The 15,901-nt window shown below is 43.8% G+C and overlaps 1 protein-coding gene across 3 annotated transcripts in view; it reads left to right on the top strand.

The window, feature by feature from the left end:
- LOC140188166 (dedicator of cytokinesis protein 7-like) overlaps positions 1-15,901 on the top strand; it is a 255,411-nt gene that overhangs the window by 22,991 nt on the left and 216,519 nt on the right. For all 3 annotated transcript variants that reach the window (XM_072244167.1, XM_072244166.1, XM_072244168.1), the window contains exons 2-7: positions 580-679; positions 896-1,071; positions 3,823-3,894; positions 10,196-10,298; positions 11,972-12,139; positions 14,734-14,819. In XM_072244167.1, coding sequence (XP_072100268.1) covers positions 644-679; positions 896-1,071; positions 3,823-3,894; positions 10,196-10,298; positions 11,972-12,139; positions 14,734-14,819 — 641 coding nt within the window. In that variant the 5' untranslated portion in view covers positions 580-643. The remainder of the gene's footprint in view (positions 1-579; positions 680-895; positions 1,072-3,822; positions 3,895-10,195; positions 10,299-11,971; positions 12,140-14,733; positions 14,820-15,901) is intronic.

The following is a 15,901-nucleotide window of genomic DNA, read 5'->3' as shown; positions in this document are numbered from 1 at the left end:
ATGCTGTTGCCATATGGGCTTATTAATACATAATCATGTAAAAATCAGAACTTCAACAGAGAGATTAGGTAAAGGAGATAGTCGGAAGCAGGTGATGAACTTCAGTCAGTGTTAAAGTTAATTGGCTGCACTCCGACAGCTGGGGCCCCAAAGGTGATGGGCTCATGGACCAGGGCAGGAGCTGTGCCTGTAATCTACTCTGTCAGTTCATTGCTGGTGTTAAGGAAGTGTTCTCTGTTTTGCTTCAACTACCTGCTTTTGAGGTAAGCATGAAGGATCCTGTTGCATTCTCATAGATGAGCAAGTGATTGCTGCTTGAACCCTGACTGACGTTTTTACCACAACCAGCATTGCCTCATTGACCATTCATCTCCTTCCGTTCCCGGGACCCTGTTGTGACTACACTTAATAACAAGAATACTGGGACTATGAGACTTTGCAAGGACATGGAGATCAGGTGTGATCTTTATGAAAGGAAGAGGAAGCTTGAGGGAATGCAAGACCTACTTCTGCCTCTTCTTATGTGGCTAATGTTTTGGATCACATGTTTGTTCATGTATTCTTCCATCTGGTTTACAGGGAAGCAGATGCTGGTGAAGTAAGGATAACTGTACCACAGTACAAAAGGAATCCATTGACCCACATGAGGCAATCCATTTCAACACCAACATACAATATTGTGAGTAGCAGGAATGTCTAATAAATATAGTATTAGACATCTGTGCAAAGATTTCAAGAGCTCATGAATTATTGCAAGCCACTTGGCTGTTGTGTTTCTCTATATTTTAGTCATGTTATTACGCCTCTGGGTCTCTGGCATTATGCCAGAGCAGTTATACAAATAATTTTCTCTCTCTCCTTACTTCCTAACGTCTTTCATCGGTGTTAATTTCAGCCATTTACTTTTGAACCTGTGGAGCCCCTGGATATTGAGGCACACATGACAGACCAGTTGGCAAATCCTGAGCTGGAGTCATTTCAGCACCTGGTGGACTTCCCAGAGGACGATGTCAAAGTCACCCTGTCTTCTCGAGAGTATCGGACAGTGACTCCTGCTGAGCCAGACAGCTGGTAAGACGAGCCTTTCTGACGAACGATGAGACCATGAAAACTGCAGTGAGACTTGTTTACTTGTCTTTTTGTAACTTTTAAAAAAATGCATTGAGGGAATATGCGTGCAGACGGTGGTGTATTATCTAACACTGACTGCACTAGTGATTTGTGATGAACTTGTTCCTATGTGCACTAGTACTTTTATGTAGCCATATTGTAATTACAGATCAGTAATCTATTGCCTATCTAATCTATCAGTAATCACTTTCTGTGGGAGATTGCTATAACTTGTTACAGAGTTGACAATATGTTGTTCTGTGAACTGTGAGTCCTTATTGCCTATAAAGGCAGTATATTGCCTACAGGAGTAATCTATAACTCACTGCCATGAGGCCCTGACTAATCATCTACCTGTACTGAAAGTACTTAATTCTGCATGAAGCACACTTTAGGTTCTCCCTCAAATCTCAAATTAATCTTTATAGCTTAAGAATTGTTAAGGTTTTAAATATTGCTTCTTTGAAATGGTTACTGTTAATGTAATTCCCCCTCCTTATTGGAGTTATTCTAGCAGGGACTTGGGAGTATTTGGGTGATGTGGAGAAAAGTGAAAGCTGTGATTTTAGCAACACACATCGAAGTTGCTGGTGAACGCAGCAGGCCAGGCAGCATCTCTAGGAAGAGGTACAGTCGACGTTTCGGGCCGAGACCCTTCGTCAGGACTAACTGAAAAAAGAGCTAGTAAGAGATTTGAATGTGGGAGGGGGAGGGGGAGATCCGAAATGATAGGAGAAGACAGGAGGGGGAGGGTTGGAGCCAAGAGCTGGACAGGTGATTGGCAAAACGGATATGAGAGGATCATGTGACAGGAGGCCCAGGGAGAAGGAAAAGGGGGAGGGGGGGAAAAGCCCAGAGTATGGGCAAGGGGTATAGTGAGAGGGACAGAGGGAGAAAAAGGAGAGAGAGAAAAAGAATGTGTGTATATAAATAACGGCTGGGGTACGAGGGGAAGGTGGGGCATTAGCGGAAGTTTGAGAAGTCAATGTTCATGCCATCAGGTTGGAGGCTCTTGGCTCTTGACCAACCACCTGCCACATGCTGAATTTCACTTCCCCCATGTTGTTGAGTCAAGATTAGTTAAAGGAAAACACCACCTCCATCCATTTTTCAAAGTTCAAAATAAATTTGTTATCAAAGTACATGTGTTCCTTAAGATTCTTAAAGGTTGTCACAGCCAGGAAGTTAGTGGCGATAAGCCCCCACTGGCTATTAAATGTTCCCAATTAGCCTCCTTGCCTTCACATGTGGATTGACCACTGTCATTTCTACTGACAGGAGATGGTGCAAAGGCAGGTTACTGGCACCTTATAAACAGTTGCTTTGGGCAGATTGGGCTCATCACCCATGGTTGGCAGCTCATCTAGGAGAAGGAAAACTCTGATCTCAAACCTCTGCTGTCTTGTGACTACACCCACTCTTGGCAAAGGCTTTGGGAGTGAACCCCAAGGAAAAATCCAGAGTTGGAAAGCCGAAGGCAGTCCTATGCTGAATTCAACACTGGCAACTCCTGCGACACTGCTGGTGCCAAACCGTACTGATCTCTGCTGTACCTTTGAATGCATCAGCTGTGTGGGGAGAGGGAGCCTACTACATGCGCAATAGGATGCTCTGCATATCATACTGCCCAGGCCTGTGTACTCGTTTGTGTATCATGTAGACAACTACAACATAATATCCACAGTCCACTCTGACCAGCAGAGGGCCTCACATATACGTCACCACGTACAACCCTGAGATTCATTTTCTTGTGGGCATTCACAGCAGGTACAAAAAACAATAGAATCAAAAGGACGAACTATCAATGTGCATAAGACAAAAATCTTCGAATACAAAAAGAAAGAGAAAAAATAAATAGTAATTTTAAAGAAAAGCAATAAATATCAAGAACATGAGATGAAGAGTCCTTGAATATGAGTCCACAGGTTGTGGGAACAGTTCAATGATGGGGTGAATAAAGTTTATCCCCTCTGGTTCAAGAGCCTAATGTCTGATGGGTAACTGTTCCTGAACCCGGTGCTGTGAGTCCTGAGGTTCCTGTACCACCTTCCTGATGGCAGCAGTGAGAAGAGAGCATGTCCTAGATAGAGAGGATCTTGATGATGGATGCTGTTTTCCTGCAACAGCACTCCATGTAGATGTGGTCATTGGTGGGGAGCAATATCCACTACTTTTTGTTGAATAAAGTTGGTCTTCAATGACATCATGGAATATTTTTTTCACATTCTAATTTAATGATAGAAGGTTTTCATAAAACAGTAAATTGAAATGTGTATGATATTCTTGCAAGAGATTTTCTTTTTGTGTTAGCTTTACTATTCTCAACTGCTGTCTCGGAAAGTTCTGGTTTCATTCCAGGATTTGAGCTCATAAGCAAGTTTGGGTGTTTAAAAACTGAGACTATTGCAGTTCCTGAACTGCATTCTTTCAATGAAACATTAAAATAAATATGTGCCTGTTTATGGGAATGGCAGGCATCCATCGCAGAGCTGAGAGTTGTTTCTGTTTTCAGAGATAGTTTCTTCAACCATTATCACCACACCATAAATGTTACTGTTTTTAGGGCTTTGCTATGTTCAAAAATGCTGTCGTATTTACGACTTGCTGTGAGGAACATTGGTAACACTGACATTTGTGATATAACTTAACAGGTGTTTACTTTTTCTATCTTTTAAAGCAATGGATAATCCTCTTGATTTTGTTACTTGATAGGGAAAACCTGACTCCACAGGTGAGATCATGTGTGGAGACCTACACCAAGAAATGGCTGACAGTAACCAGGAGGTATGTGAATCATTGCTTCTGATTATAGGACAAGGGGCATGTTGGCTCTTACCCCAAAATATCTATACCTGATCATTTTTGTATTTGTAAAATTAAAAATTGTGATTAACATTTTCCTTATTTAAGATTCACATTGTTTGAAAAGACTTTGAATCAAAATAAAACACCTCCCAAGGTGATCCCAGTTGCCTCTCTGGAAAAGAAACATGATATAAACAGCTGTACTGGTTTGTTACCCACCTAACACAGAAAGTCAGTCAGAATTAAGGAATGGTTACAAGCAGAGAAGGAGGCATTTAACCCATTGAGTTCCAGCAGGATCTAAGTAAGAGTAGCTCAAGTTTGTCCTGGTCCCCTACTCTCTTGCAAGTTATTTTCTTTCAGCTGCCTAGTCACCTCCTTTTCAAACATTACTACTTTCTCTGCCTCATCTACAACATTTGGCTGTGAATTCCAGACGCTCAGGGTAACGCATAATTCTCATGTAACTTTTGGTTCTTTTGCCCATCACCTTCACTTTATAGGCTACTAGTTATTGACCCCCTCTATCACTGATTTTAATATCTCTCACATTTCCACACAACCTTGGTCTCAAGGATAGTAACTCCAAAGTTTCCAGTCTACACTCAAGTCACTAATCTCTGGAATCGCAAGAAGGAATAGCAGATACTAGATAACTGATAGAAAACCAGAAAATGCTGGAGATACTCAGCAGACGAGGTAACATCTCTGTCCTGCGGAGTATTTTCAAATTTCCTTGAATCATGTTTGTAAATCTTTTCTACACCTTCTCACCTTTTCTATACTGCACAAGATTCCTGGTGTGGCAGAGCCAGTATTCTACTGAAAGGTCATTTACTTGAATTTTTAACATTTTTTCCTTTCTCTACGGATGCTGCCTGACTCTCTGAGTCATCAACATTGTCTATTTGTCCTTTTAGAGTTTTTAAAAGCTCATTATTACTTTTTTAATCTGTGAAACCCTGAATCCTCACTTTTTAACCATTTCCCCAGCTACACTGACACTTTGTTAGGTACACCTGTACACTTGCTTGTCAATACAAATATCTAATCAGCCAATCATGTGCCAGCATGCAGCTACGGTCAAAAGGTTCAGTCATTTAGACCAAACATCAGAATGGGGAAGCAACGTCCTGACTTTCAGAGAGCTGAGAAAGTTCACTGTATCTTGTTACAGTCCGTTACTGTCAAATCCTTACAAAGAGGACATGAAGCATACATTGTAATCCCTATTTGTATTAGTAAAAAAAAAACTTAATGGCTGTTTTGGATGTTTTCCTGAACCTGTGCTCTAACCACTATTTAGATTTTCCATTTTCATCTTGGGCTATCTCTCAGGATTAAGGCTGATTTTGCTTCCTTTTCCATTTTGAGTGTTTTGAGGTGGCTAACGAGGCCTGTGTGGAACTGCAGGTCCCTTTGTAGATGAGGCAGGAAGTCTCTGTCTGGGTGGCGAGTTGGAGAGCTCGTGAGGCGGTGAAGGTCCTCCCACCATTTACTCTGGGCTTGTGATGCATTGACTCGGGGTTCGCAGTGACACCCTGATTGCTCCTTGACCTTTTTAAGCCTTCATGGGCGAGAAGTTCCCAGGAGTCAGTGGAAATGTTGCAGTTTTTGGTGTTGGTTATGGTTATTGGTTTACTATTGATACCTGTATCAAGATAGAGTGAAAAGCTTGCCTTGCGTACTGTTTGTACAGATCAAATCATTACCCAGATGCATTGATTAAATAATGGAACGGATTAATGTCTAAAAGACATGAAAAGAGTGCATTGCAGGAAAATGATAAAGTGCAAGATCATAATGAAGTAGATTGTAAGGCCAAGAGTCTATCTTATCGTACAAGAAGTCTGTTCAAGATTCTGATAACAGTGGGATAGAAGCTGTCCTTGAGCCTGGTTGTATGAGCTATCTGCCTCGTGTATCTTCTGCCTGAAGGTAGACGGGAGAAGAGAGAAAGTCGTGGGTGGGTGGGGTCTTTAATTGTGCTGGGCGCTTTACTATGGTAGCAAGAAGTATAGACAGTCTGTGGAGGAGGTGTGATGTGCTGAGCTATGTCCACAGCTTTGTCCAGTTTCTTGTCATGTGCAGAGCAGTTCCTAATCCAGACAGAATGCTTTCTGTGGAGCATCAATACAAATTGGTAAAAGTCGACGGGGACATGCTGAATTTCTTTAGCCTGCTAAGCTGTTGCTGAGTTTCCTTGGCCATGACATCAACGTGGTTGGACAAGGTGACGTCCACATCAGAGAACTTGAAGCTCTCAACCCTCGCAACCTCAACACCATTGATGTGGACAGAAGATGTGCACTGCCATCCTCTCTGAATTTAGTTACCAGCTCTTTTGTCCTGGCGACATTGAGGGACAGATAAACACACGAGATTCCACAGATGCTGGAAATCCAGAGCAATACACTCAATATGCTGGAAGGACTCAGCAGGTCAGGCAGCATCTACGGAAAAGAATAAAGAGTCGATGTTTCAGGGCTGGAAAGAAGGGGGAGAAGAAGCCAGAATAAGAAGATGGGGGGAGGGGAAGGAGTACCAACCAGAAGGTGATAGGTGAAACCAGATAAAAGTGAAGGTAGGTGGTTGGGAGAGGGGCGATGAAGTGAGAATCTGGGAGGAAAGAGGTGGGAAAGGTAAAGGGCTGAAGAAGGATTCTGATGGGAGAGGATAGTAGGCCATGGGAGAAAGGAAAGGAGGAGGGACACCAGAGGAGGGTAAGGAGAAGAGAAGAGGTCAAAGAGGAGCCAGACTGGGGAATGGAAGGAGAGAGAAGTGAGAGGAGGAAAAAATCACAGGAAGTTAAAGAAATCGATGATCATGCTATCAGGTTGGAGGCTTCCCAGATGAAAGAAGCCCCCTCCAACCCGTGAGTGACCTAATCTTGGCGGTACAGGAAGCCATGAACTGATATGTCAGAATGGGAATGGGGATTGGAATTAAAATGCTTGGCCACTGGATCCCACTTGTTGCAGACAGAGCAAAGGTGCTCAACAAAGTTGCCCTCAATCGCCGTGGGGTCTCACCAATGCAGAGGAGGCTTGCACCAGGAGTACAGAATACAGTAGATAACCCTGAAAGACTCTCAAGTACATTGATGCCTCACCTGGAAGGAGTGTTTGGGGCCCTGAATGATGGCAAGGGAGGAGGTAAATAGGCAGGTGCAGCAATTTGTTGTTGTAACACCATGACGCTAAGCTATCTATCTCCTTCCTGTACTCCAAAACGTCGTTATTTCAGACGTGGCCCACCACAGTGGTATCATCTGCAAGCTTGTGGATGGGGTCAGAGCAGAATCTGACCACACAGTAGGGGGCTGAGCCACAAAGCTGTGGAGCACCAGTGTTTACAATAATGTTCTGAGGCCACTCTGCGGTTGGAAGTGTTGCTGCCCATCCTTGCTGATCGTGATCTGTTGTTCAGAAAGTCGAGGATCCAGTTGCAAAGGGGGGCATTAACTCCCAGAGTCTGGAGTTTGGTCTTGGGTTTGCTTAGATTTATAGTATTGAAGGCAGAACTGTAATCAATAAAAAATAGTGTGACATAGGGGTTTTTTCTGTCCAGGTACTCCAGAAATGAGTGTAGGGTCTGGGAGATGGCATCTGCTGTAGACCTGTTTTGGTGAAAGGCAAATTGAAGTGGGTCGAGGTGGTCCGATAGCTGGAGTTGATACATTCCATGACCAGGCTCTTGAAGTAGAGTACTTCATGATGGTAGATGTTAGAATCCCTGGAGGGCAGTCATTAAGGCATGTTATCTTGTTTTCCTTGAGTATCATGACAACTGAGGTCTCCTTAAAGCAGGAAGGCACCATAGTTTGAAGCAAGGAGAGATTGAAAGTGTCTGAAAATACCCCTGCCAGCTGATCTACACAGGATCTAAGGACACAACCAGGCCCAATGCTTTCTGCACATTCACTCACTGGAAGTCTGATCTTACCTCTGCCGTGGTGACTGTAGGTCCAGGTGCACAGGAGACTGTCAGGGTGGGTGGTGGCATATCCATTCCTTTCTGTTCAAAACATGCATGGAATGTACTAAGCCCAATGGGAAGGGATGTGCTGCTGTCTGCAATAATGCTTGTCTTCGTTTTGTAACCTGTTCTATTATGTAAGCCTTGCCACAGCTGACGGCTGGACTGAGATTAGAGTTTGGACTGGTACTGACTCTTAGCATCTCTGATAGCTTTATGGTCACCTGATTTAAATGCTGCAGACTTAGACTTCACAAGAGAGTGGATCTCCTGGTTTATGTCCATGGTTTCCTATTTGGAAACACCTGGATTGTCCTCTTTGGTACACAGACATTTTTGAGAGCATTATTGAATCCTTTCCTCTGTCCACCTAACTATCTCTTCCCATGACAGAGTTCGGGAAAGAGTGTCTATCTCCAGAGTCTGTATTTGGGCACGTAATGGCCTGTACAGTAGAGAGTAATTGTAGCTTCAATATTGACATCAACACTGTTGATTTCAGTGTTGTGTTCGGAGTTTGGTGCCGGAACATGTGACGATACGTGTGGGTTGTCCCCAGCACATCCTTGGATAATGCATATGACACACTTCACTGGATGTTCTAAGGTACACATGATAAATAAATCTCAGTGTGAGTCTAAGTAAATCTGAAGCTGAGGATGTTGGCCTGGGAAAGGGTTGTTTATCCTGCTGGTAAACTTGGTGGATTTTGCAGAAGTGACATGGGAAGTATGTTTTCGGTCTTTGGAGGCGCATGTGATAGGTAGAGCATGCTCAGGAGCAGACACCTGCTGCCTAATAGACCATGTTCAGTATTTGAGGTCTTGATCTTTGAACATTCTTTTCCTCATGTTGACTGAAAGGGAAGGTGAATTTTATCACTGATTTCTGTCTCCATTGAAAGGGGACACCTGAAATTTTTGAGCTGGTCCATGTTTTCCAAAGCCTTATCTTAGTATTTATTGTTGGTGATGATGCATAAGGTGAGTTGGGGGGAGGGGGAGATGTTTTGGCAGGATGATGCATAATGGGGGACACATTAGTAGATGATGTCTGTTCTACAGTTATTAATGTAAAATTCTCTTGGATGGATTAGTGATTACTTAAACCTTATTGCTGAGAATGTTGGCTTAGAAGCCAACACTGTTTATTTGTTTATCCTTCCAATGGATTTGGAAGATTTTGTGGAGATAACAGATTCCCAGTGCTTTGAGGTTCTTGCTGTGGTTGCCCGAGTGTCAGGGGCATGTATCAGTGCTGCCCAATAGATCATAAGTCCTGTGCCAAGCTTGTGGTCTTCATTTCCAAATCAGTCACCCAAAGGTTGTATTGTCATATTCAAGATGATGGTGAACTTTATCAGCATTTTCCCTGAAAAGAAAATCTAGAGTATGAGAAATGATTCACAGTCAGGCCCTAGAAAGCATAGACTATTTTTCATGCGCTGGAGTCAAGATCCTTCACTGGAGTGTTATTACATGATGTTTGATATTAAGGGTACATAGCCAAAGATTAGTTGAAGATGTAGGCTTTAGAGACAAAGGTTGAGAAGTTTAGGCAGGTAATTTAAGATTTTAGGACCAGAGGTGTACTGAGTTAAACATAGACATGCAGGAGGCCAGAAATGGAGGAGTGCAGGTATCATGGAGGGTAGGACGTCTGAAGGGGACAACAGATAACCCACGGGCAGTACAGTGGTTCAGCTGCTGGAGCTGCCTCACAGCTCCAATGATCTAGGTTCAATCTGGATTTCTGTTGCTGTCTGTGTGGAGTTAGCATATTCTACTTGTGACTGCATGAACTGCCACAGGCACTCTGATTTCCTCCCACATCCCAAAAATACGTGAGCTGGTAGATTAATTGGCCCCAGTAAATTGCCATTCGTGTGTTAGTGAGTGGTAGAGTCTTGGAACTGATGAGAAAGTGAGGAGAAAAAGGTGAAAAATTGAAGGAGGAATGGGATCGCTCTGTAGACTCTTTGGGTTGAATGGCACCTGTCTATTTTGGAAGGAAATATGCAGGGTAATAAAATGTATTGTGAAGCTATAGAAAAAAAAATTGAACACCAGTGAAGTATGTCAATGAAAATAGAGTGAAAGATTACCAGATGAGTGTGAACATGTAACTGTAATTGAATAAAATGTCTGTTTGAACAGCAGCTCATGTCCAATATTTTGATCTTCATTGTTCATAACTGTGGTGGATCTGACTGAGTGTGATACTTTCAGGGTCTATTCAGTTCACTGTCAGTGCCAGATTAAGTCAGGTACAATACAATTAATGTTCTTGATTTCCTTCTCAGGTATCAGAAGTGCAACAGGGAAAGTCGGAGCAAAGAGCTGAACCTCCCTCATCAGATCTTTGAATGTGATGAGAGCTTTAATTTGGAAATGCAAGGCCCCCAGGTACACTCCATTATCTTTTCCCCAGTGGCATTGCTCTCAGTTTAACTTGGGAACTAAATATAGGGCTTCACATGCCAATAAATATTATACAACAGAATAAGCAGTCCCAATCAAAAAGTAGGGCCGCCTGATACAAACAATTAATTTGCTTGGTGTCAGTGGGGCTGGCCGTGCAGTCTGAGGTCATGGACGGGGAGGGTTTGGTTGGTGACAGGTAGTTTAGTGTGCGTGTGGAATGATGATGGGAGGCAGGATTATGAGGGGGTTGAAGGGGGAGGTGAAGGTGCAGCTTAATCTGATAGGCGAGGGTGAATGATTTGAGGCTTGGACAACAGTTTAACAGATTGGTCACATTTAATCAACGGTGATTCTGATTTTTGGAGTACAAATTGATGCCAATTTTAATCTTGCAGGTTAGTTGAGGTCTAGTTCTGTACACAAAAAGGCTCATTAATCATCTTAAGTGGCTGATGGCTCCAACACCGAACAAACTCTTCTTCTGTTCAGTTTTCTTCCATTTTCCCAAACTACATTTCACTCATTCCTCTCAGCTTCCTGACTAACTGCGTGTTTTGGTAGGACTTTTTTGCTGCCTAGTTGGCCCACAGAATGGCTTCAGAGTTCCATGTTAGGGTCTGCTGTGATGCACTGCACTGGAGGAAATAGGGATTATATTTGGCTTTTTTTAATGGTCATTAAGAAGGGAGTTGTCAGGGTGGGAATCAAAACTGTCAATTATCTTCCTTCCCGCCTGTTGTACCTGCAAAAGCACGCAAAATTCTGCAGGTGCTGGAAATTCAGAGTTCAAAGGACATTTATTTTCAGAGTACCTACAATACATCATATGCAACCTTGAGATTCATTTCCTTGCAGGCAGCTACAAAACAAAGAAACACACTAGAATCCGCGAAAAACCCCGCACAACAAAGACCGTCAAACACCCAATGTGCAGAGTGAAGGACAAATTGTGCAAACCATAAAAAAGTAAACGGTTAACACACAGAACATGAACTGCAGAGTCCCTGAGTTCAGAGCCACGGAGACAGTTCAGTGCTGAGGGGATGCAGACAGTCCAGGAGCCCAGTGGCTGCATGCCACAGCCACAGGGTCAGTTCAGCACTGAGCTGACTAAGATTGCTTTGGGCTGATGAAGGGCCTGAAACATTGGATTTTTATTCCTCTCCATGAATGCTGCCTGACTTGCTGAGCTCTTCTAGTATTTTGTCTGTGTGTTGTACCTGCAGGATTATATTCTGCATCTCATATACAGATCTCTAAACAATATTCTTCTGTACACTGTTTACTAATCTTGCACTGTTGAATAAAATCACCTTTCTCTGTTCTTCCTACATTGAAGGAGTGCTGTAACTGTTGGTGCTTCATCTTGGATGGAGTGCTAAGCTGATTCAGATTGATGTGAAAATTAAAACCCGCGAGTCTGTATTTCGAAGAAGAGTAAGATACTTTCCCCCAAATTGCTAGCCAATGTGTATCAAATAACCAACATCACTAAAATAAATGATCCAGTATTTATTGCATTGTGTTTGTGCAACCGTGCAGTATTTAACTTTGTACTTGTTAGTCGTGCTGCAAAAGTACTTTTTGGACTTGCTTTCAAATTTCTGAGACCAGAAAGAAGCTACGTAAATATCATTGTGTCTGTCCTTATGTAGAGCTCAGCTGGATCTCAGACTGATGAGCTACAGCCCGAGACACCAGAACTCTTCATTCAGCAACTGTTGCAACCTACGACAATGGAGGAGGTTGATCTGAGGAATAAGGACGTGCGTAAATCTGACAGGCTGGTTGATATGTATATGCTCTATCCCCCGCCTGATGAGGTGAGTTGTTCATCTCACTGAGGAGATACCACAGTTTCTAGGGCAGGTTCGCAAAAATGATTGTGGCATTGAAAAGCTTCTCGTATGAGGAGCGTTTGATGGCTCTGGGCTTGTACTCACTGGAATTCAGAAGAATGAAGGGGGGATTCCAAACAATCGAATGGTGAAAGGCCTCAATAATGTAGATGGGGAGAGGATGTTCCTTATGGTGGGGGTGTCTGAGACCAGAACACACGGCCACAGAACAGAGGGATGTGCATTTAGAATGGAAGTGAAGAGGAAACTCTTTAGCCAGAGAGAGTGGTGGAACTGGTTGCCACCGTCAGCTTGGAGGCCAAGTCGTTGGGTATATTTAAGGCAGAGGTTGCTGGATTATTAATTAGTCAGGGCATGAAGGGATATGGGGAGAAAGCAGGGGATTTGGGGCTGAGAGGAAAATGGATCAGCCATGGCACACTTGACAATCCAAATGGCCTAATTCTACTCCTATATCTATGTTCCTAGAGTATTTTTAAATCAGGATTTACCTCCCATTATCTGCTTATTACGTATATGACTTTGGCATCTTAACAATGAAATTTCTTAATGTGAATGGTTGCCATTTTAGCATGTTGATGTCATGTTGATGTTCAGGAGATACATACCCTGTCCTTTCGCAACTAAGGCAGCTAAAGATAGGCTTACCATATCGTAACCTGTCACAGCCTCAATTTTACTTTGCCAAGTATTGACCAACCCACTGAATTTCCTTGGCTATGTTTGCTTTGCTTTTGTAAATATCCTTCAATTTAGAATCAGAAGCAGAGTCAGGTTTATGACCACTGACATATGTTGTGAAAGGTTTTGTGGTGACAGAACAGTGCAGAGGGGAAGAACCTGTTCCTAAAACCTTGAGTGGGCATCTTCAGGTTCCTGTACCTCCTCCCTGATAGTAGTAATGAGAAGAAGGCATGTCCCAGATGATGATTGTCCTTAATGATGAGATGCCACCTTCTCGAGATACTGCCTTTTGAAGATGTCCTCACTGGTGGGTAGGCTTGTGCTCTTCGTGGAGCTGGCTGTGTCTAGAACCCCTTGCAGTCTCTTTTGATCCTGTACCAGGCAGTGATGTAGCCAGTCAGAATGCTCTCCATGGTACACCTGCAGAAATTTGCTAGAGTCTTTGATGACACTGTGTACATACATCTACTGATGCCTCTGGACACATCTTCAGTGATGTTCCTGGAATCATCGGATGTTTCGGGTCTTTCAACATCATACAACCTCCTCCAGGTGACCCAGCCGGGGCTGGTCAGACCCCAGTTTGTGTCCAGATGGCTAGCTACTTATGACTCCGTGGCTCCCCTCTTTTGAGCCACAACCATCTTGAGGCCCTCTCTGCCGCATCGGTGGTACTGCGGATGGCTCTCCTCTTCCTCTCTCCCTTGATGCCCAAATTGCTGAAGGCTCTAACTAAAGAACAGGCTACGAATCCCCTACAACCAACCTCCACTGGGAGACACCTCGCTCTCCATCCAGCCTGCTGACAGTTGCTGACCAGTCCTGCGTACTTGGAGAGCTTCCTTTCAAAGGCCTCTTCCAAGCTATGTCAGCTCCAGCAGCACCACTTGCTTAGTAGACTCAGACACTAAGACAATGTCTGGTCACAGGGTGGTGGCTGCGATATGTTTGGGGAACTTCAGCTGCCCTTCGAGGTCCACCAACAGCTGCCAGTCCCTTGCAGAGGTCAGAATGCCTGCAGATGTTCTTTTGGCAGGTATTGGCTGCTCCCCAGCTCTGACAAAGGCTTGGAGGGTCGGGACCGCTTCGCCCACTCAACTCCTGCGCTGATGGCTTCAGCGATGGTCTTCAGGACCTGATCATGCCTCCACCTGTACCATCCCTCACCAAATGCCCTTGCATAGCCGCTGAGGATGTGCTCCAGGGTTCCTCGCTTGGAGCACAGTGGGCACGCAGATGGGCTTGGAAGCACATCGTACACTGCCTGGATGAGAAACTGGATGCGGTATGGTTTGGCTTTCCAAAGATCAGCCCAGGTCACTTTCCTGTCAACTGCATTCTCCCATCTTGTCCAAGCTCCCTGTTGCTTCATTCCCACCCGCTTGCAGGCTCTCATCTCCTCCACTACTGCTCTCACCTCCTCCTGAACTAGACGGCGCCAATCCTTCCCTCTGGTGTCCATTTGGGGAGTTGGAAAGGATCCTAGCCCAGCTCGGCCTCGTGTGACCACTCCCACCAGCCTCCTGTGATGCATACTAAGTCTCCTCAAATTCCTAATGACGTGTGGTCACTGGCATGAACCCTTCATGATTGCATCAATATGTTGGGCCCAGGCTCGATCCTCTGAGATGCTGACACTCCCCCTTTCAGAAATCTATCATCAATTCCTGGATCTTGCTGTCATTGAATGCAAGATTGTTGTCAACCAGCCACCTCATGGCTTTACGCCTGCTTGCTGCCAAAGCAGTGGAGTCATTGGTGAATTTATAAATGATGTCTGAGTTTTCTTTCTTTCCCTGTCATTTCCTCTCTCTACTGGTGATATATCTTGTTTAATATATTAAATTTTTGTGAATATTCTCTTCTCTGCTCAGGAGGAATCTGGGTACAGTCGAATCACTCCACAGCCCCCATGTGATCAATTGGAGCAGAGATTGCAGCTTCATTTTCTGGAGTTAAAGTGAGTAACCTGTGTTCACTCATTCAATAACATTACTAGGTGTAGGGAACAACTGTCTGAAAAGTGGAGTTTTCCTTTTTGAACCCTGTCTCTTCTCCCCCCCCCCCCCACTGCATGAGTTAGTTTAAGTACCACTCCTTGCAACACCCCATCCCCATCACCATTGTCCTAAGTAAGGCAAACCCACAATAACTGTGTTTTGTAACTATTTCCACATTAACCACAATATCCTTTAAAGGAGAAAGCTGTAGAACTAGTTCCTTTAAGATTACTGAATGTTCTGTGAATTCTTTGGATTCCGCAGAATCTCAATCTGGCCACATCCGGTGACCCAGTGGAAATAAAATGACAACATGTAGCTGGGTGTACTTGCTTAGCAGTGTACCTGGTGCCAGACCTGCATAAGTGGAACTCAACGTCTCCTGTGGCAAAAGGTTATAACTTCAGAGACAGGCACAAAATTGATGCAGTGTTGCGGGAACACCACACGGTTTGTGCACTGGATCAACAGAGGGTTGTGAAAATTCCTTTAATGACTCTATCCCACCTACTCACTCCTTCCCCTTGTACCTGGGACTACTTGACTGGATCTATCTACCGCCCTTCCTCTCACCCTCTATCCTTCTGTCTGTCTCTCTCTCCCTCTCTCCCTCCTACTTTCTGTCTGTCCGTTCATCTGTCACAAGGTACTCATGTACCTCTGGGTCTGACTGATGTTTCCCTGCCCTTGAACCTGGGGCTTCACATAAAACCTCTGTACCCTTCCCTATCTAAATGCTTTAATCTAGGTTTGCATAATTGTTATGCAACAATAAGTGGGGCAAACATCCATTAATTTTAGACATTTATTTTGAATTTGACCACATCAATTTGAAAATTTTTTAGACATCTTTAACTGTCTAAAATAATTGTTAAGCAATAAGTGGGCCAAGCATCCTTTATATTCAGAGTTTATCACCTCTTATCCCATTGTAATTATATTGTGACATTTTGATTTTAACAATAACACATCCTATTGTGCCAAGTGAATATTATGGCATCTCCATATTCTCGTGTTGTCTTCTAAGATGCAGAACAATGAT

This window comes from Mobula birostris, chromosome 26 (assembly GCF_030028105.1).
Source record: "Mobula birostris isolate sMobBir1 chromosome 26, sMobBir1.hap1, whole genome shotgun sequence".
NCBI classification, from domain to species: Eukaryota; Metazoa; Chordata; class Chondrichthyes; order Myliobatiformes; family Myliobatidae; genus Mobula; species Mobula birostris.
This window is presented reverse-complemented; position numbering and strand designations above follow the sequence as displayed.